The sequence below is a fragment of the Palaemon carinicauda genome, chromosome 4 (genome assembly GCF_036898095.1).
Source record: "Palaemon carinicauda isolate YSFRI2023 chromosome 4, ASM3689809v2, whole genome shotgun sequence".
NCBI lineage: Eukaryota > Metazoa > Arthropoda > Malacostraca > Decapoda > Palaemonidae > Palaemon > Palaemon carinicauda.
This window is the reverse complement of record NC_090728.1, coordinates 188629978-188653368: the sequence shown is the minus strand read 5'-3', so window position 1 is coordinate 188653368 and position 23391 is coordinate 188629978. Positions and strand designations below refer to the sequence as shown.

At 38.0% G+C, this 23391-nt stretch overlaps 1 protein-coding gene across 1 annotated transcript in view; it reads left to right on the top strand.

Moving 5' to 3' along the window:
- The window catches only part of LOC137639793 (transcriptional regulator ATRX-like), a 107107-nt gene that overhangs the window by 71330 nt on the left and 12386 nt on the right, over positions 1–23391 (top strand). Inside the window, 10 exon segments of the mRNA XM_068372035.1 lie at positions 1137–1178; positions 3508–3549; positions 5338–5518; positions 8647–8880; positions 10058–10235; positions 10474–10644; positions 11231–11387; positions 12722–12864; positions 13037–13147; positions 16340–16522. Of these exon segments, the coding sequence (XP_068228136.1) occupies positions 1137–1178; positions 3508–3549; positions 5338–5518; positions 8647–8880; positions 10058–10235; positions 10474–10644; positions 11231–11387; positions 12722–12864; positions 13037–13147; positions 16340–16522 (1442 nt within the window).

Sequence of the window (23391 nt, the reverse complement as noted above, 5' to 3'; positions counted from 1 at the left end):
TGGACTGTTTTGTGACAGCTAACAGAAAACAAAAGCCCCAGTTCTTATAAGACTCACTTTCTCTGACTATTAATAACTTGCCTGTCATTCATTTCTGGCATTTCATTCATGATGCTCATCTTGTATTCACTTCATTCTATTTAGGCAATCAGTATATTTAAAAATTGTAGTTTATTCATCATACATAATTCTTAATACAGTATTTTTTCTTACTTTATTGACTAGTTAAGCTGGTTTTTCGGTTCAAAATATTTAGTTTTTTATATATAGTAATTACCTCTGCCAAGGAGGTTATAAAATCTAGTCGGTTTGCGTGTTTTTGTCTGTCTCTGTAGACAGGATTATGTCAAAACTGTTCGATGGATTTTGACAAAATTTTAACCATCTTAGCTTACGAATGACCCCAATAAATTTAGGTGATCGGGATTTGCAATTTTTGCAATTTTAAAGATTTTGAAACTATAATGGATTTTGACGAAATTTCCACGACAGATGGATCCTATGCCATGGCTGACTCCATTAACCTTTTGTAGAGGTCAGAAATCTGATTACTCTTGTTTAATCGTTTGCAATGCCATGAATGTATTCTTAATTTTAGATACCGTATATTACCGTGTAAAGGGTGAAATTTTGAGACCAGAGAGATACTTTAGGAATTATGAATATATGCATTTCCTCGACCTCTGTTGCGTTGTTAGGGTATTCTAATTGTATATGGTTCATTAACAGGTTAGTAGTTTGGATGGATTGACTTAAAATCATATAATATACTCATTTTAATTACGGTATATAGTTTTATGTCAAATTAAAATGGGAATATTTACCGGTAATTTTATCTTTATTTAATTATAGTACTGTACTCGGACTATGTTTTGTGAATCTGTTCGTAGGCTAGCTCCTCCTCCTCCTCCTCCCTCCTCCCTCCTCCCTCCTCCTCCCTCCTCCCTCCTCCTCCCTCCCCCTCCCTCCCCCTCCTCCTCCTCCTCCTCCTCCTCCCGTACAAAGACTGCAGACTTATTGAGCTTTACTGGAATAAAGGTCCTTGAATTTTGCAACCGTCTGATGGCCCTATGACTATCGGTAGAGGCTTGTTCCGTTTTGATTTATTTAACACACGTTTTTTGTTTCTTAAAAAGGGCGAGATGGAACTAAAATGAATAGCAAGAAAGCTGAAAATGGTATGTTTTTTCTTTTGTTTTGGTTTATTTTAAGTAGCAATGGTGGTATTTTTCAGTTACAGTGTTTTAGTTTTGTTTCAAAAATATCACTTGATCTTGTCGTGAATTGTTCAGTGGTGTGCGCTAGGTGTAAAGGCTAGTTGGTTTCAACATATTTTTAAATGATTAAAGCTCAAATTCTTATGGGCTTGGGAGACAATAAGTATTTTGTAAGGTTTTTATTGGGTGGTGGATGTCGTTTTTCCTGTTATTCCTGCAAGAATCAGAAAATACTTGCAGGATAGTTTGGGTTATAAATCTTGTAAAATGGTTTCATGTTTTTTATATTTTATTTCTTGAACATGAATCAATTATTTGTTAACGCCTTTATTATTTATATGTACATAGTGTGTATATTCTATCTTATCTCTGTACTTCTTATATTTACGGAGGAGATTATGTCAACAGCTGCTTCCAATATGGCGTACTGTACCTGGATTCGAGTCTGTTTTCGCATAGCAAGCCCAGAACACTTCTCCCCAACCATGCCTAAACAGGTTTTTTTTGCCAATCAGGCAAAGTTTTACTGTCCTAGAACCAGGTACATCTAGGAATACACTCGGAAAAAAAACCTGCGAAAGACTACAATGCCGCACAAGACGAGTCTGTATTTGGAAAGTTACTGATTCGATTTGTATGATACTGAAAATTCAGAGGTCTTCTCAACAATCGTAGGAAACATTGGAGAGTTTGGTAATCCCTTGATTAGATCAGTCTCCAAAATCCTCAAAAATGTTTCATGGATTATGGGCAAGGCAATCATCTGTGTATATGACCATCCAATGAGTGCTCCACATCTATTCTCAAGAGGTCAAGGAGGTTCTTTAAAATTCTAAGATTAAAAAGAAAAATGCTCACAGTATGCATGGAAGTGATACTGTCATGTCCCTGCCACCTTCTACCAAGGCATGGAGGTCCCTGGGTTCAGTAGGATAATGATTTCCCTGGTGCATTGGGAGGAATGTGCCCTTGCTGTGACTGCCTCTCGCCTTTGAACCTCTGCAAGTCGAGAATAGAAAATTTCTTTGACACCTTCCTCTTCACCAACATGGTACATCTCTTGAGTCAAGTTTGCCAGTGTTAGCAATTTTCTGCAGAAGTCCTTTCCAATCATTGGTATATTAGGGTTTTTTGACTTCGAGTAGAAGAGCCCAGGTCAGTGAAAACTCACAGGATAATAGTTTCAAGCAAAGAGTTGTTTGCACTCCCGCATTCAAGTTTCTATGGTTGTTTGGATCGAGGCTAACTTGTGATTTAATTGGGGAACAATTATCCCATTTCACTTTCATTCATCTATGTACTGTAGTCAGTTTTGTGGGTGCTGGACAAATAAGTCCAGCCAGTGAAGAAAGTGCTTATCACCAATGAATGGTACATATGGCATGCCTGAAAAAATTCTCGAAAGTACGTCCTCTTATGTGTCGTGATACAGTACTAGAATCCTTATTCTTTTGCTTCTTTCCACCGGAACCGCTTAGGCATATGATGATTAATAATTTGTCATGAGTAAGCAATCTTTTTGTGAATTATATATACTACACATATACAATCCTGTAACATATTAGGTCTCTTGGGTCATTCATTCCGCAGCGTGGTCACAAATGGAATGAGGATAGAAGCTGTTCATAGGGGGTTCAAGTTAAGTAATAGAAGTGTGTTCTTTTAATATCTGTTTTATGCTACGGGAAAAAAACGTTCCATTTGTTAAGCAGATAAGGCAGCTTTTGTTGAATTTGGTTGTTTGAAAACTAGTTTTTTTTCATTAAAAAGACTCATCATTTTCACCTTTTTTTATTGTAGATTTTCTCTGTAACTAAGAAGATACTGACTTTTTATCACTGATAGAAGACAACTGACATATATGTTAATTAAAGATAATGACCGACTATGTCTCATATATCACTAAAAGGAGACGACTCGCTCTCATGTACGGTATGCCACTGAAAGAAGTCATCATTTTCACCTTTTTTTATTGTAGATTTTCTCTGTAACTAAGAAGATACAGACTTTATATCACTGATAGAAGACAACTGACTTATATATGTTACTTAAAGATAATGACCGACTGTGTCTCAAAAGGAGACGACTCTCTCATGTACAGTATGCCACTGAAAGAAGATGCCTGAATTTCTCAGTGGGCCTATATTTTGCTCTCTCATTACTGGAAGGAAGTGACCAACTTTCTCACTGAGGGACTTGAATTTTGCAACCCTCTGATGACCCTATGACTATCAGCTTGAACTTGTACCGTTTTGATTTATTTAACGCTTATTTTTTGTTTCTTAATAAGGGGCAGATGGATCTAAAATGAATAGCAAGAAAGCTCAAAATGGTATGTTTTTTTTTTGGTTTGGTTTGGTTTATGTTAAGTAGCACTGGTTATATTTGTCAGTTCATTGTTCATTTAGTTTTGTTTATGAAATATCACATGGTCTTGTCCTGAATTGTTCAGTAGTGTGCATTAGATTTGAAGGCTAGTTTGTTTTAACATATTTTCTAGCAATTAAAACATAAATTCTTATGGGCATGAAAGACAATAAGTAGTTTATAAGGTTTTTATTTGGTGGTGGACATCTTCTATGGTTATTCTTGCCAGTCAGAAAATTTCAGCACATTTTAGGTTATAGTTCTTGTAAGATATTGTTTTTGTATATATACTTTCTTGGACATGATTTAATTTTAACCCTTTATTACATATATTTATACATATAATCTGTATATTCTGTATTTTCTGTACACTGCCTATGTGTAAGAGCCGGATTGTTAACCCTTTTACCCCCAAAGGACGTACTGGTACGTTTCACAAAAGCCATCCCTTTACCCCATGGACGTACCGGTACGTCCTTGCAAAAAAATGCTATAAAATTATTTTTTTTCATATTTTTGATAATTTTTTGAGAAAATTCAGGCATTTTCCAAGAGAAAGAGATCAACCTGACCTCTCTATGACAAAAATTAAGGCTGTTAGAGCAATTTAAAAAATATTACTGCAAAATGTGCTGGGAAAAAAATAGCCCCCTTGGGGTTAAGGGTTGGAAATTTCCAAATAGCCTGGGGGTAAAAGGGTTAACAGTTTCTTGCGATATGTATACTGTACCTTTATACGAGTCATATTTTTTCATATTCCCTCCAAAAGCATTTCACTCGGATATATGTTCCTTAGACGTACAGCAGTCCTGGAAACGGAAACAAACTAGTGTACTATCCCCACCCATACTTTCTCCCTATTTTTCACCATTGTTCTCCTATCCATTGCTCAGTTTATGAACGTGACAGTAGCGAGGCAACTGTGTTCTTGACGAAGATATTCCTCCTCTGTGCAGGATTTACGTGTAGATTAGAAATACAGTAATTGAAAAACAAGAAATTTATTATCAGAAATGACAAATGTTTTACAAGTTTTTTGTGAGTGCTAGTAAGAAAAAAAATTGAGAAAAACTTTCTTTAAAAAAAAATGGATATGATGTATAAGGTAAACAGTATTGTATAAGCAAAAGAAGTTAGTTTATAAACTAACAAAATGCATTTGATCACCCATTTTGTGCTGCCCTTAATTTTACTCTTGGGAGAGAGGGAATGTGGAATAGTTGCGTAAGAAAGTAAAGTATGACGATAGCCTAAGTAAATGGTGAAATGCAATAATATACATTACAAGAATACTTACAGTATGGAGTAAAAGAAAATGAAAGCATCAGAAAAACTTTAAACTTAGCAGAATGCATGTTAGGTTATTTATAAAATGTAAAGAACTGTGTATTAACTGAATATGCGTGCATGTTACTGGGAATTATTCATAACAGCTAAAGTGTTATTGGTTGACTGAAACTTTGCAAAGACTAATGTATCTTAGTTCTTTATTGCTGCTAATTTGAGTATCTCAAAAATGGCCAATATTGGATTTGTTGTTAATCAGTTGAACTAACTAACCATATATATATCTCTCTCTAATAAGTTTTGCACTTTCAGGAATAGTTAGTAAAAGAGTAGAATTTTGTTTATATTTAAACCTTAGTCACTAAAATACAGTATGTTTATGAAAAAGTTTGACTGCTCTATAACTTGTCCAAGAAAATCTCTTAGTTTAATTATAGCATTTGGTTAAATTTTCCTTCTCTTCCAGGACCATTACCGGGGTTGACAGCGAGTGGGAAAGTCAGAGTCGATTGGTGGAAGAAGGTGGTGATTGATAAGGTCGGAGAAAAGTTCGAAGAGGAGGATTACTTAGATAGAATAGAACATAGTGGAAAGCTTATCCTGTTACTAGACATCTTGAGGGAGAGCTGTTCTATTGGAGACAAAGTGTAAGTAGCTACTTGTAAATTATCTCTGGCATGGCTGCACTCATCAATCACTGCTGTTATTGCTATTATCATCATTATTAGTATTGTTTTGGTATTAAAAATTCAGTTATAATTCATTGCCTATTTTAAAAACAGGAGGTTTCGCCCTTTTTCAAAGTGCCTCTTGAGCTAAAGAGGCACTTTAGAAAAAGTGAAAGCTCCTGTTTTTTCCTAAATATACAACAATATATTCCATCCATATACCAAGGCACTTCCCCCAATTTTGGGGGGTAGCCGACACCAACAATGAAACAAAACAAAAAGGGGACCTCTACTCTCTATGTTCCTTCAGCCTAAACAGGGACTCAACCGAGTTCAGCTGGTACTGCTAGGGTGCCACAGCCCAACCTCCCACATTTCCACCACAGATGAAGCTTCATAATGCTGACTCCCCTACTGCTGCTACCTCCGCGGTCATCTAAGGCACCGGAGGAAGCAGCAGGGCCTACTGGAACTGCGTCACAATCGCTCGCCATTCATTCCTATTTCTAGCACGCTCTCTTGCCTCTCTCACATCTATCCTCCTATCACCCAGAGCTTTCTTCACACCATCCATCCACCCAAACCTTGGCCTTCCTCTTGTACTTCTCCCATCAACTCTTGCATTCATCACCTTCTTTAGCAGACAACCATTTTCCATTCTCTCAACATGGCCAAACCACCTCAACACATTCATATCCACTCTAGCCGCTAACTCATTTCTTACACCCGTTCTCACCCTCACCACTTCGTTCCTAACCCTATCTACTCGAGATACACCAGCCATACTCCTTAGACACTTCATCTCAAACACATTCAATTTCTGTCTCTTCATCACTTTCATTCCCCACAACTCCGATCCATACATACAGTTGGTACAATCACTTTCTCACATAGAACTCTCTTTACATTCATGCCCAACCCTCTATTTTTAACTACTCCCTTAACTGCCCCCAACACCTTGCAACCTTCATTCACTCTCTGACGTACATCTGCTTCCACTCCTCCATTTGCTGCAACAACAGACCCCAAGTACTTAAACTGATCCACCTCCTCAAGTAACTCTCCATTCAACATGACATTCAACCTTGCACCACCTTCCCTTCTCGTACATCTCATAACCTTACTCTTACCCACATTAACTCGCAACTTCCTTCTCTCACACACCCTTCCAAATTCTGTCACTAGTCGGTCAAGCTTCTCTTCTGTGTCTGCAACCAGTACAGTATCATCCACAAACAACAACTGATTTACCTCCCATTCATGGTCATTCTCGTCTACCAGTTTTAATCCTCGTCCAAGCACTCGAGCATTCACCTCTCACCACTCCATCAACATACAAGTTAAATAACCACGGTGACATCACACATCCCTGTCTCAGCCCCACTCTCACCGGAAACCAATCACTCACTTCATTTCCTATTCTAACACATGGTTTACTACCTTTGTAGAAACTTTTCACTGCTTGCAACAACCTTCCACCAACTCCATATAACCTCATCACATTCCACATTGCTTCCTTATCAACTCTATCATATGCTTTCTCCAGATCCATAAACGCAACATACACCTCCTTACCTTTTGCTATATATTACTGCAGGTTTTTAAATCCTAATGTTTTTAGACACAGCATGGTGTTTTCTTCAAGTTACTATTATTATTATTATTATGATTATAATATAAGCTACACCCCTAGTTGGAGAAGCAGGATCATTATAATCCCTTTGCCTCTATAAGTTATGTATAGTTTCATGTCTAAGCCATCATTGTCAGTTAAACCCATTGTTTGTATAGAGCCAGACTTCACCATTCGGGGATTAGGTTGCTCTCGGGGAAGTTGTATACGCTTATTCACAGTTTTACAACTCCAAATAGAAAACAGGTCATGATAGATAATTTGAAAGCCAGTAGGAATACAGTATTATAATGGTGTATGCTGAGCTGCATTATTGATGGCTCCACTTCTCTTTATTTTCAGTGAAAGTATTCATACATATATAATTGTGAATGCTTTTAAAAAGGAAAAAAACCTTTTGACTTATATAAGAGTACAACAAAGTGTAAGTTGGAAAATGCTGTTAGTTGAGTTTTCAAACTTTTGTAATAAGGGTATTTTGTCTTTTCTTTTTGGTCTTATGAAACCATGAATGCTTTCCTGTATTATATGTAACATTATTAAACACTACTACTTTTGCATTTTCTATCAAATTTTAGATACAAAAGTATAGTTGGTAGTAGGTTAGCCAGGGCACCAGCCACCCATTGAGATTACAGGTAGAGAGTTACGGGATCCTTTAACTGACCAGTCAGTACTACATTGATCCTTCTCTCTGGTTACGGTTCACTTTCCCTTTGCCTACACATACACCAAATAGTCTGGTCTATTTTTTACTGAATCTCCTCTGTCTTCGTACACCTGACAACATTAATATTACCAAACAATTCATCTTCACCCCAGGGGTTAACAACTGTACCGTAATTGATCAGTGGCTACTTTCCTCTTTGTTGGTAAGCTGCTCTTTTAGGAGGAGGACCCTCCAAAATCAAACCATTGTTCTCTAGTCTTGGGTAGTGCTGTAGCCTCTGTACCATGGTCTTCCACTGTATTGGGTTACAGTTCTCTTGCTTCAGGGTACACTCGGGCACACTATTCTATCTAATTTCTCTTCTTCTTGTGGTTTGTTTTACCTGTTGGGGCCCCTGGGCTTATAGCATCTTCTTTTTCCAACTAGGGTTGTAGCTTAACAAGTAATAATAATAACTTACATTGTCATGTGTGTTTCGTTACATCCCACGAATGGCAAGGTCTGACTGTACAGATAAGGATACTGGACTTTAGTATTGAAGGAAGTTTTTATATCTCTTAATTTAATTTTATATCTATTAAAGGTTTGCAAGTATTGAAAAGAACTTGTACAACTCTAATGTATATGATTTTTTTTTTTATTATTATTATTATTATTATTATTATTATTATTGATAGTACGTGACTTTTGTAATACAAATATACTGATGTTTTGTAAAGGAATCTTATAGGGAGCTTATTTATTAGGAAATTTTCAAGATATTTTTAGCATTGATGCTAAGAAACACTTTTTTTTTTTTCTCAGCCTGGTCTTCAGTCAGTCTTTGCTTGCATTAGATATGATCGAAGATTTCTTAGAAATGATTGACCGGGGAGAATTGGAAATGCCCGAACCAGAGGAGCAGGAGGGTCAAGAGCCTTTACCAATGCCTTTCAAAAAATGGAGGAAAGAAAGGGATTACCTGCGCCTGGACGGGTCGACCAATGCCGAGAGTAGGAAGTTCATGTGTAAAACCTTCAACAATGTCTCAAATGAGAGGTTAGTCAAATTTTGTGCTTGTCTCTAGTATTTAATTGACTTATACTGTGAATAATTCTTTTTTTAAATGGAAATTGACGTTTTTTTTTTTTTTTTTTTTTTTCAACTTACAAATATTCGGAAATAAAACCACAAATCCAACTAAAAATAACAAAGATAAGATAAAGAAATACTGTCATAAAACCATATATCATTTGATACAGAAAACAAAACAACATTTGTAAAAACCTGATAGCTCAACATGTGACTAAATAGGTTTGTCATGAGTTGCAGACTAGATGTACTGAATTTTCTATTCTATCTGATTATAAAAGACATCAGTGAACTGGAAAGAGTTTTTCCAGCCAAGTTCCATCATGTAAACTATACCCAGACCTTCAACTGATTTATTTTGAGGTCTCCTCTTGGATACATCAATATGCTTTTGAGGTTCCGTTGTCTTCGTAACTCACTCAACATTCTGCTCCTTATCCAGTGAGCTTGTCTTCCTAAGCAGTAGTTACCATATATGTTGCTCCCACTTATTTTTAAAATATTTCATAATGGGAAAATAAGCAGTTTTTGTGTATTTACATCAAGTAATGATATGGTGCAAATACTAAAAATCTATCTATCTATTTACCAAGGCACTTCCCTCAATTTGGTGAGGTAGCCAACATCAAAATAAGGGAACAAAGGGGACTTCTCCTCTCTCCGCCCCTCCTAGCCTGACTAGGCATTCAGCCAAGTTTGGCTGGTACTGCTAGGGGGCCACAGCTCCCCTTCCCCATTGATACTGAAAATATATTTAATTATTCTGTAGGCTGCAAAGTTTGTTTAGATTGGAAAATTTTCAATGCAGTGCCTACTCAATTTCCTGTACGGGAGTACATATGCCAAGACAGTTTGAAAATTCAGTATATTTAGAATATTATTCTAGGTTTGTTTAGATTGGAAAATTTTCAATGCAATGCCTACTCAATTTCCTGTACGGAAGTACATATGCCAAGACAGTTTGGAAATTCAGTATATTTAGAATATTCTAGCTATTAATATTTCAAGTTCATGGTGTTCTTTGCATTAGACAGACATGTGTTTTGTTTAGGAGTAAGAAATGTAAATAGGGGTGGTGACTTTTAGCCCTTCTGTCTTTGCGGAGACATTATCTTTGATTAATCATTGTTCGTTACTGTTCCAGGTGTCGTCTCTTTTTAATCTCTACAAGAGCTGGTGGCCTTGGAATTAACTTAGTTGCTGCAAACAGAGTTGTCATTTTTGACTCCTCTTGGAACCCCTCCCACGACTCGCAGTCTATATTTAGAGTGTACAGATTTGGGCAGAAGAAACCTTGCTATGTGTATAGATTTGTGGCACAGGTTTGTATTAGGCTTTTTTATTTTCTGTATTTTATTGAGTTCTAGAGAAAGGCAAGTTATGTCAAAGAGTTAAACTCTTAAATCACATATAATATAAAGTTGGATCAGAAATATCTAGAATCGTGGAAAGGTTAGCAAAGCAGAAGTATCATGAGGAAGAGGGTTTAATCAGATCCAAAGTATTCCTCAATTGCTTTTGATATTTTTCTCATGAAAATTTAAACTATTCTTCCTCCAGGGAACCATGGAAGAGAAGATCTATTCAAGGCAAGTAACTAAGATGTCAACGGCACTTCGAGTCGTCGACGAGCACCAAATTAAGCGATACTTCAAGATGGCAGATCTTCAACAACTCTATGAATTTACTCCTGCAGAGAAGGATGCAAGAGAAACGCCCGCAGTTCCTGATGTATGTAGTTTTTCAATTACATTTTTACATTTTTTTAGAATTACAATTTTATTGAATAGTAATCATATTTTGTAAAATTATTGTTATTATTAGCAGATGAGCTACAACCTTAGTTTGAAAAGCAGGATGCTATAAGTCTAAGGGTTCCAATGCAGAAAAATAGCCCAGTGAGAAAAGGAAACTAGGAAATAAACTAAAAGAGAAGTAATGAAGAATTAAGATAAAATGTTTTAAGAACAGTAACAACATTACAATAGATTATTTATATATAAACTATAAAAACTTCAAAATACAAGAAGGGAGATAAGATAGAATTGTGTGCCCGAATTTACCCTCAAGCAATCTTTAATGTAACGGGTGTAATGCAGTAATCGCTGTACCAAAGCTTTGATAGTTTGTACATAAGCAATTGCTAAATGCCCATCTTCAGGAAGCTGAATGTTATAGGAAGACTTTGATCCAAGCGAAGATAAAATGTTTTGATTAACTTTCTTTTTCTGAAAGTAGAAACTGAAACTACACAAAATTGAAAACTGTTGGATCATTTGCTTGGATACATACTTTAAATGAATGTCTGTTCTTTCAGGATCGACTATTGGCTGAACTTCTCAAACGTCAGAAAGATTGGATCGTGAATTACCACGAACATGACTCGCTATTAGAAAACCAGACCGGTGAAGAATTATCGGAGGAGGAGCGTAAGGCTGCGTGGGAAGATTATGAAAATGAGAAGAAGGGCTTCTGTAAGTATAATCTGTCATAGTTTATCAATCATCTAATGCTATCAAGGGTATTTTTTTTATAATACAAACCTCTTTCTGTCTAAGCCTCAACTTTGCACATTGCCATACAGAGGAAAGAAATGTACTTGTCAACCAATGAACCTTTTGAGTATGAGCATTGGTTTTATCACAGAATTTGTGATACTATACACATAGTTAATATTGTATTAGGAAGAGGGATGTAGCTAGAGATGAACTTTGGTTAGATTTTATTGTTGGTTATACTAATGATATGGTTAGTATTCTTTGCAGTCTGGAGCATAGTTTTTAAGGGTTTTGATTTGGCAGCAACAAGTTATTCTTGAATTTTAGTGCAAATTTGTTTGGTAGGGAGTAGTAACTAGGCATTCTAGGTTTGCAGCTCTGCAGTGACTCTTAACCTTTGGACGAAACTTCCTAAATAATTGTACTTACAGAAGAATGATCTGATTTTCAGTGATTGTATAAATTCTGCAGAGTTACTCATGAAGTATTCATCTAATCATAAATCTATCTATAATAACTACAATGTCAAATGAGTGTATTCCATAGCCCAAGGTGTTATAAGTTGTTTAATAATATTGATTCATCATCATCATCATCTCCTCCTACGCCTATTGACGCAAAAGGCCTCGGTTAGATTTTGCCAGTCTTTCCTATCTTGAGCTTTTATATCGATACTTCTCCAATCATCATCTCCTACTTCACGCTTCATAGTCCTCAGCCATGTAGGCCTGGGTCTTCCAACTCTTCTAGTGCCTTGTGGAGCTCAGTTGAAAGTTTGGTGAACTAATCTCTCTCGATTAACTAAAGAAATTTATATCTCTTATTATTATTGTTATTATTACTAGCCAAGCTACAACCCTAGTTGGAAAAGCAAGATGTTATAAGCCCAAGGGCTCCAATAGGGAAAAATAACCCAGTGAGGAAAGGAAATAAGGAAATAAATAAATGATGAGAACAAGTTAACAATAAATTATTCTAAAACAGTAACAATGTCAAAACAGATATGTCCTATACTGTATAAACTATTAACGTCAAAAACAGATAAGTCATATATAAACTATAAAAAGATTCATGTCCGCCTGGTCAACATAAAAACATTTGCTCCAACTTTGAATTTTTGAAGTTCTACTGATTCTACTGAAGTTTGAAATGTAAATCTATGTCATTTTAGCCTCATGTAAGTTCAATATTGTTTGAGTACGCTACTTGGAATGTGGTAATGTGATTGACTATGCTACTTGTAATGTGTTACTGTAATTATAAGTACTATAATTTATAGTGAAATGACTTGATTTCCTTTATATTTTCAGTAATTCAGAACCAGCGAAATACTGTCATGCCGGTTGTTGGAGCTATGGGATTGGCTGCTGGTATGCATACACAGCATGGTATGCCATCCCTCTCGATGGCACCCTTCAGCTTTGAGGGTGTTGTGAATACAATCAAAGCCCAGGTAAGGTTTTGGGCTACACAGTGCAGTAATTTATTCCTGTTTGCTATCAAAGGTTTGGTCTGAATACAATAATATTATTGTAATGAAATAAATTTTGTATTCTACTGTACTGTATATGGAAAACTTGCTGTAGATTCAGTTGGTCTTTTAAAACTTATTTTTATCTCTTCAGAATCCACATCTAAGTCAGAATGAACTGTGTGAAAGTGTTGTTCTCGCTACAAAGCAGATCCAAAGAATTCATCTCAACCACTATCAGAGAGTGCAAGGGATGGTCTATAATGTAAGTACTTTTTATTTTCAGTAATTTTATAATCTTGTGAAGGGGGTTTTAACTTTGCTATTCATATTTTTGTTTATAATCTTTAAGCTTAGGAGCAACTAGTCCATGCAGCATGTATATAATGATATACAGTAGGGTCCCGAATTATGCGTGTTCGAATTATACGATTCCCCTTTCATGCGACCTCTATTTTTCAAAAATAAATTTTCTGTATCTGCGAAACTGTTCAAAGTCTGCGAGTCAAGCACTATAAAATGTATCAAATCTATTGTCTTTCTAAGCATATTGGTAGCCCTAAATACGGTGATTTATAATAAATTTTACAAAACAATATTAACATTACATCTTATTAACATAATTTCATAATGAATAGCCTATTTAAGGATAAAATTCCACATCAACAATGAAATCAACTGTTAACTGTGCGAGTCCAGCTGACAAAATGTAAACAGAATTGTGGTTACGTTCTCGGTAATCATTATCTTTCTCCAACCTTACGATAATTGTAATGGTAGTGTTAATGATTGTATATTAAAGCATTATTTTTGTTTAGTACAGTATATATAAAAGCCTTATTTTTCCCTCCGGGCGTTCAAGATTTTCACGAGTAGACTGGGTTCGTTTATCGGCAGTGAATAGCCTAAACTACGGTAACGAGTCGGCAATATTTTGTCATATTTTAAACAGTACACATTTGATTTGCAAAGATTAGTTTTGTAGAGTAGACGGTAAAATAAAAATTCTCTCTCGCGAGAGAGAGAGAGAGAGAGAGAGAGAGAGAGAGAGAGAGAGAGAGAGAGAGAGAGAGAGGATTTCTGCCATCAAATCTCTCTCTCTCTCTCTCTCTCTCTCTCTCTCTCTCTCTCTCTCTCTCTCTCTCTCTCTCTCTCTCTCTCCGTAAGAAATAAAACCCTAGTTAACATATGGCAACTTGAGTTTAAGAATGAAATTAACATGACAATTGTTAGTTGTGGCAATCAATTCCTCGCTTCAGGAGGTACACGAAACAAAAACACGGCACTCGATTACAACAGCTGATTCTCTCTCTCTCTCTCTCTCTCTCTCTCTCTCTCTCTCTCTCTCTCTCTCTCTCTCTCTCGTGTTATACAATAACTACAAATAGATGAAGAAACCAAAATCCGTTTTCTTAAAGTGTCAATTAAATACAAAACAAAAAAATTATACCGTGTATACATCCATTTCAATCATAGCTTAAAATACGGTATCCGATTTCGTCAGCAAACCACTATTTTTTAGGAAACACCATTCTATTCCAGAAAATTTTTACTCTTTAAATACTCAATTGCGGTATAATAAAACATGTACTTGGGTTTTTAGATTTCGGGTGTGTTTTAAAAATCTAGTATTGCTGACTTCTTTTTGTTTTACTTTTGGCTGTGATTAGATCAGCTGATGTCTAGCTTCCGCTCTCACGAATATGCACGTACGAATACGTTAACAAAGAATTGTTTACACCATTTCTTAATTTATTCAAACCATCAATACAGTTAATATTACATAAGGACCAATGTGTTATAAACTATATTTATTGTTTAGTATATTTAAAACCATCTCTCTCTCTCTCTCTCTCTCTCTCTCTCTCTCTCTCTCTCTCTCTCTCTCTCTCTCTCTCTCTCTCTCTCTCTCTCATCGAACGTAATAGCGGTAACCTAATTGTTCGATGACTTTAAAAATAGGCCTAGTACTTTCTTCTTTTACCAGTTTTGCATATGGTTTTCCTAACTGAAGTTAGGAAAAATATTTTGGATATGGAAAGGACAATTATCTTTTGTAACAGTTTAGAATTATCGTAAATTATCATTCTGTCATTAGCGGCAGTTTGCTATTGTGGATTAAACGCATAAGGAATAAAAAGGTTTCCAGCTTCACTACGAATTTAGGAATTTATATGGATACGGTAAGTAAAATATTTGTAATAACATAATGTTTACTAAATGTTTGTAATATCATTAGTTATCACTTTGATCATGTGTGTTTAATGCGTTCATTTGTTTATTATGATCGAAGATGGAGCGTGAACAAATGGAAGGTTTCCGTTTCAGGCGGCATCATAAAGAAAAACATTATATAAATGGCATTCACTTCATTTATTTGGAAGTTCTTAGGAAAAAATTAAGTAGAGCATTGGTAATAACAAAATCAACATATAATCAATAATGGTAGGATTGCTGTGGATGCAAAAACTAACCTATACACAGATGTGTAAATGCGTCTGTTTCTTCGTTATGATCAGAGATAAATGTAAACAAAACATTGGTTGTCGTTTTCTATTGTGCTTTTTGGCGTGTTTAGGAAACGCATGATATAAAATCGCCTTTATTTTGATAATTTTGGATTTTCAATCATACAACAAAAGCTAGTGTATAGAGTGATGGTTTTACTATTCACCAGTTGTCTTAAACAATAGATATGACAAATATTAAAATTTGTCTGTATTTTGGGTCGTGTTATAACGGGAAATATACAGTGTTTACACCCATCCTGGTTGTAATTTTAACCATTTTTCAAGTTATTAGAACTTTAAAGTATATTAAATGTTTGATTTATTTACAAGAACTATTTGATATTATAAAGAAATACAGTACAGTACAAAGAAAGTAATGGAAAAGGGTAGTAAACACGTTTGAATAAGCAAGTTGCCGGTTGCCATGGCCAAATGTAATTATTTCTGTTAGTTTTGTGTTTCGAAATCTGCGATTTTCCATTTATACGAGGTCATTCATCGACCAAATTCTCGCATAATTCGGGACCCTACTGTACCTGTAAATGACTTAGTACACAATGGAAAAGAAAAAGCATTGTTCAAGCAAAAACAAAAACTTATCAAATTGTTTGTTGTGTTAATGAATGTATTTTGTTATGTTGAGAGCCAAGCAAATTTAGATGATGATATGTTAACCCTTGTTATGATTGTCATACGAAAACTAATGTAATGTATGATGCTGATACCATAACCAATGTGATGCATGTGAAATGTAAACTTAAGTTTTAACAAATGTATTATAAATTAATTGAAATTTGTTTACTGTATATGTGAAAGTTCAGTCCTGCGATCTCACTCCTAAATGCTTACAGCTTTTTACCTTATCTTATCAATGCTTTAAGAAGTGTGTGAGTTCTTACAAATTGTATTGTTCTTCTCATTATATCCTGTTTTATTTTCTTTTATAGCTCAAGAACCCAATGATTGCTCCTGAGCAACGCAAGCTTCTTCCATTCGGTAATCATCCTGAAATGCTTCCCTTGTTAGAGCAGCAACTCCGCTTGTTGGAAGATAACATTCAGCGAGAAAACCAAGTCATCAATCACATGACGCAAATTACCCCTCAAAGGAAAGATGCCTATGCTAACATGGTGAGAATTCTCTATTCAGGTTCTTCCTTCAGTTATATATATTTGTTGTCTGGTATCAACATAACACCACCTGTGTTGCAGTGACATAGATATGGAGGTAGAAAGGAAATTTACTCGAAGTCTTTACTCGTTAACTTCGTTAATGTTCCGTGGTGCTTTTCATATGACCATGAGTATACAGTACATTTTTAGGGTGTCATGGAACTTGATGTGTATTAGGGAATACAGTGAACCCTCCTTTATCGCGGTAGATAGGTTCCAGACGCGGCCGCGATAGGTGAAAATCTGCGAAGTAGTGACACCATATTTACCTATTTATTCAACATGTATATTCAGACTTTTAAAACCTTCCCTTGTACGTAGTACTGTTAACAAACTACCCATTAATGTACAGAACACTTAATGCATGTACTACAGTACCCTAAACTAAAACAGGCACAAATATTAAAGGTGATTTTATATCATGCGTTTCCTAAACACGCTAAAAAGCACGATAAAAAATGGCAACCAATGTTTTGTTTACATTTATCTCTGATCATAATGAAGAAACAAACTGGAGGTAGAGCTTTGCTTATTACCCAGACATATTTCCCATACTTTTCCTTTAGAACTACATCACTTCTTCCTACTTTAGATATATATATATATATATATATATATATATATATATATATATATATATATATATATATATATATATATATATATATATATGTGTGTGTGTGTGTGTGTGTGTATATATATATATATATATATATATATATATATATATATATATATATATATATATATTATATATATATACATATATATATATATTTATATGTATACACATATACATACCTACATATATACATACATACATATATACATAAATACATGCATATATATATATATATATATATATATATATATATATATATATATATATATATATATATATATATATATATATTACTGTATATATAAGGGTTATGGAAAAAATCCGCGAAGTGGTGAATCCGCGATGGTCGAACCGCGAAGTAGCGAGGGTTCACTGTATTAATCTTAGATAGTTTTATGAGGATATAGTACATAACCAATGGTTTTCTTGCAATATTGATTTCAAGTTTTTTGAGTTCTTGTTACTCAGTATTGTGATGAACATTTCAGCATCTTGCATGATTTTATAGATGCTCAGATGTTAATTTATGATAAATTCGCAGCAAATCATTAATACTAGATACTGTATTGAAATCATATTGAAAGAAGAAATAAATAAGAAATTCCTTTCTCAACGAGCAACTATCCATTTCTAGTATGGCATACTGAAAAATTTAGGGTTTTTTGCATCAAGAGATCTACAGAATCGATTAGAGTAGTACCAGAATAATTTCATTGCCTGCTTTCAGTACCAAAATGTCGTACAACTAATGACAACAGGAAATGAGGAAGACTACAACTAATGACAACAGGAAACAGGAAAAAGGTTCTTTTAATTTAGATAAGAAGAAAATACCGTAGGTAATAAAGTACAAAATTAATTAAACATGTAACAAATAAATGGTTTTTTTCAATATTAATCTTACCCGATAATCATGTAGCTGTCAACTCTGTTGCCGACAGAAATCTACGGTAGGGATACGCCAGCGATCGCTATACAGGTGGGGGTGAACACCACAGCGCCATCTGTGGTCAGGTACTCCAGTACTTCTTGTCAACACCACCTCAATTTTTCCTCTGTCGTGCCTCCGGCTAGACCTACATGGATACGCTGTTGATTCTGGAGTTATTGCTCACGATTTGGTGATGTATTTGCTCTAGAAATTAGCCTTCGCTATTCAGGAAGCTATATCATTAGCTTAGCAAGTTTTTGGAATTAATTTGATTTAATTTTGGTACGAAGAGAGTATGAACTCTCTTTCACTTTTAAATGGCCGACCCTTCCCTTAGACGGAAGTGTTGGTGTCGAAGAGAGTATAGACTCTCTTAATTTTGCTTAACAAAAGTTATAGATTTATTTTATATCTCTCCGCCTTTTATAGGCCTCTTTGATTAACTTCCTTAAATTATTATAAACTTATTAAAATTAATTTTTATATTTGTTTATATTCGACCTTTCCTAATAGTAGGCGGTCTTTTCTTGGAACCGAAGTTAATTAACATTGAGCCCGTCATTTCGTTTTTACCTGTTAACATATTATGCTATTTTAATGTTTTTGAAAGAATTTCTTTGATAGTCTTGTACTGTTTTCAAAGTTGAACTAACGTTTTGTTTTGTCTCTGCAGTTGTTGACGTTCAGAACGTTCAACTTGCGCTCTATCGTTACGATAGAGAGAGAATCTATCACGGTGTCACGTTGCAGTAAGAGTAAACCGATTCTAGCGTTTTGTTCATTCTTTCTTAGCTTAAATGGTTTTAATTCTAATAAAGGAACTTTTTATTGGGAAATCTTTCAGTTCTTTTCCTTTAACAATAATATGTTTTAACAATATATATATTGGGCTCTTCTCTCAGGTGCTAAGTCAAGAGAGAGAGAGAGAGAGATAGAGACGGAGGGAGAGAGAGGAGGATAAACGTTTCGTTCAAGCGGGTAACGTTGTTATCGTTTTTGCTCTTCTCCCTAGTCTCTTTAGGGGAAGAAGGTAGACGTTTCTAGAGTTTTATTCTTGTTCTCAGGCTTTATGCTGTGAGAGATTTTAAACGTAGTTTATTTGATCTAGTGTTTAGTCTCTTTTCCAGCCACTGAATTATTTATCTTTCATTATGTTTTTCTGTTACATTGTAATACTGTTTTCGCAATTACTAACTTTTAATGAAGGATAGAATTGCGTGTTTCAGGTACAAACCACTTAAAGTTTCGAGTTCAGTGAAATAAGTGCAAACAGAAAATCAAAAGTGATAAAGTGATAAGCGCAGTGTTAAAGTGTTGCGTTCGAGGGTTCGTCTGTTCGTGCCAGTTGTTCGCCTAGTCTGGGACCTCTTACAAGCTCCCAAGCCCAGGGGAGAAGTAATGTCGAAGGACTTATGGGTTCAGCAGGCCTTGATCGACGAACAGACGTTTCCCTCCGTGGTTTCGGGTGTTACCAACTCACGTAACCAACGTGATCACCCCACCCACACAAAGACGAGAGAGCCCTTTTATTCCTCGTCTGCGGAAGAGGTTTCTCGCAGAAACCATGGACCAAATCTTGCAGCTTTTAAGTGCAAGTCGGTCCCTTCCGCGCAAGTCCAACTCCTAGGTGTAGCCATTAGCACTGGGTCAGTTCGGACTTGCTGCAGTACGACAACTGCACACCTCCCAGAGAGGCAAGGTGGTATCGCAACAGACAGTAACTCCGTCTGTTGCCGCACCAGCTGTTTTAGACCCTCAGTTTCAACGGACAGTAGCTCCGTTTGTTGTTGTCTTTCTTAAACTCTAGTGGTCTATGCTGCTGACAATGCAGTCTCAGCTTGCGGTGTTGATGCAGGAGTTTCAGGCAGAGAAGGTTAGCACACCTCCTCCTGCGAGCGCTCATGAGGCAGCCGCCTCAACTCCACCTCTGCGCAGTCCACCCTGCCAGACGTATGATGTTGAGGTTCCTCAACCTACCTCCACGCGTGAGCTGCCGCATTGGGAGTTGCCAGATACCAGCGCTGTGCAGCTCATGAGGCAGCCGCCTCAACTCCACCTCTGCGCAGGCCACCCTGCCAGACGTATGATGTTGAGGTTCCTCAACCTAGCTCCACGCGTGAGCTGCCGCATTGGGAGTTGCCAGATACCAGCGCTGTGCAGCAACCTCCACTTTCCTTGAGGCAGGAACCTCTTGCTATGCGGCAACCTCCTCAACACTTGAGGCAGGAGCCTTATGCTTTGCAGCAACCTACTCTACCCTTGAGGCAGGAGCTTCATGTGTTGCGACAACCTCCTCCATCCTCGAGGCAGCAACCTCTTGCGTTGCGGCAACCTCCCCCATCCTTGAGGCAGCAACCTCAACTCTTGCGGCAGCCACCTCCACTCTTGAGGCAAGAACCTCAACTCTTGAGGAACCTCATGCTATGAGGCAGCCGCCTCAACGCATGCAGCAACCGCATTCTTCACAGCATGAGCCTCTCTCTGCGCAGCTACCTCCTCAACCCTTGAGGCAGACGCAACTCTTGAGGCAGGAACCTCACAGGAGCCTCATGCTATGCGGCATCCTCCTCAAACCATGAGGCAGGAGCCTCATGCTTTGCGGCATCCTCCTCAACCCATGAGGCAGGAGCCTCATGCTATGCGACATCCTCCTCTACCCATGAGGCATCCTCCTCAACCCATGAGGCAGGAGCCTCATGCTATGCGGAATCCTCCTCAACCCATGAGGCAGGAGTCTCATGCTATGAGGAGCCTCATGCTATGCGGCATCCTCCTCAAACCATGAGGCAGGAGCCTCATGCTATGCGGCAACCGCCTCAACCCATGAGGCAGGAGCCTCATACTATGCGGCATCCTCCTCAACGCATGCGGCATAAGCCTCATCCCTTGCAGCTTGAGCCTCATCCCATGCAGCATGAGCCTCATACCATGCAGCATGAGCCTCATCCCATGCAGCATGAGCCTCATCCCATGCAGCATAAGCCGCACGCCATGCAACATGCTCTGCTTACCTTACAGCATGCTCTACATACAGCATGCTCTGCATACAGCATGCTCTGCATACCTTACCGCATGCTTCTCAGTCACACATCTTTGGTTGTTGCCAACTCACTAGACTGTCAAGCAGTTTCATAACGTTGCCTTCTAGTCTGCTGCTTTTGCACCAGTGAAACCCTCACTGAGAGAACTTAGCTTTTCTCGGATATGGTTCCTGTAGATGAGAAAGTGCTATTCTCCCTCCTTCTGATATTCCCTTGAGGACTCTGTCATTTGGAGAGGAGCCTTTAGCTGCTTAGCCTCCTATGGACTTTTATTTAAGCATAACATGCTTCCAGGGATGGTAATGGTTCCACTTCAGTCGCTAACCCCGTCTGTTACCACACCTGCTCCCTAGACCTTGAGCTGTGTTGCAAGACATGCAGTCCAAGCTTAGTCCTTGTTAGAGGATTTTTTGTTTACGGAGTCAGTGTGTCACTGGGAAGACGTTCAACAACCAGCAGAAGTGACTTGTTGTGACGCAGTGCGGCAACCTCAGTAACCCGATAAGGAGTTGTCTGTACGACCCAGACAGTCTAGACAGCTTCGGGTTGTCACTGTACTTCCTCGCTTCCCCATGGTTGACAGTTCACAGACTGTGCAGCAGTACCATGATCTTGTGTCCGGCTCCGTCAGACGACTAGCTTTTAAGAGCTCCCACAAGTCGTCGCTGTCTGGAGATTCTCAGATGGACTATGGATCTGACCAAGGAACTGGGCCTCCTGGTCAATTTTGAGGAGTCCCAGCTCGTCCCATCCCAGACCATTGTCTTCCTGGGTATGGATCTTCAGAGTCGAGCTTTTCGGGCTTTTCCGTCGGCCCCAAAGATCTACTAAGCCCTAGATTGCTTCCAGAGCATGCTGAGAAGGAACCGATGCTCAGTCAGGTAGTGGATGAGTCTAACAGGGACGCTTTCATCGCTGGCCCTGTTCATCGAGTTAGGGAGACCCCACCTCCCCCCCCTTCAGTATCATCTAGCGGCTCACTGGATAAAGGACATGACGCTAGAGACGATCTCAGTTCCTGTTTCCGAAGAGAGGAGGTCTACTCTCACGTGGTGAAAGAACAGCTTTCTTCTCAAGGAAGTCTAACTTTGGCTGTTCAGAAACCCGACCGCCATCTCTTCTCTGACGCATCAGACACGGGCTGGGGTGCGACTTTGGACGGACAGGAATGCTCGGGTACATGGAATCAGGAGCTAAGGACACTTCACATCTATTGCAAGGAGCTGTTGGCAGTTCATCTGGCCTTGTTAAACTTCAAGTCCCTCCAGCTTAACAAGGTGGTGGAGGTGGACTCTGACAACACCACAGCCTTGGCTTACATCTCCAAGCAGGGAGGGACTCATTCGTGGAAGTTGTTCTAGATCGCAAGGGACCTCCTCATCTGGTTAAAAGATCGAAAGCTCACGCTGGTAACGAGGTTCATTCAGGGCGATATGAATGTCATGGCAGATCGCCTTAGCCGGAAGGGTCAGGTCATCCCCACAGAGTGGACCCTTCACAAGAATGTTTGCAGCAGACTTTGGGCCCGTGGGGTCAGCCAACCATAGATCTGTTCGCTACCTCGATTACCTAGAGGCTCCCGTTGTATTGTTCTCCGATTCCAGACCCAGCAGCAGTTCACGTGGATGCTTTTCTGCTGGATTGGTCCCATCTCGACCTGTATGCATTCCCGCCGTTCAAGATTGTCAACAGGGTACTTCAGAAGTTCGCCTCTCGCAAAGGGACACGGCTGACGTTGGTTGGCTCCGCTCTGGCCCGCGAGAGAATGGTTCATAGAGGTACTGCAATGGCTGGTCGACATTCCCAGGACTCTTCCTCTAGCAGTGGACCTTCTACGTCTACCTCACGTAAAGAAGGTACATCCAAACCTCCACGCTCTTCGTCTGACTGCCTTCAGACTTTCGAAAGACTCTCAAGAGCTAGGGGCTTTTCGAAGGAGGCAGCCAGAGCGATTGCCAGAGCAAGGAGGACATCTACTCTCAGAGTCTATCAGTCTAAAGGGGAAGTCTTCCGAAGCTGGTACAAGGCCAATGCAGTTTCCTCATCCAGTACCACTGTAACCCAGATTGCTGACTTCCTGTTACATCTAAGGAACGTAAGGTCCCTTTCAGCTCCTACGATTAAGGGTTACAGAAGTATGTTGGCAGCGGTTTTCCGCCACAGAGGCTTGGATCTTTCCACCAACAAAGATCTACAGGACCTCCTTAGGTCTTTTAAGACCTCAAAGGAACGT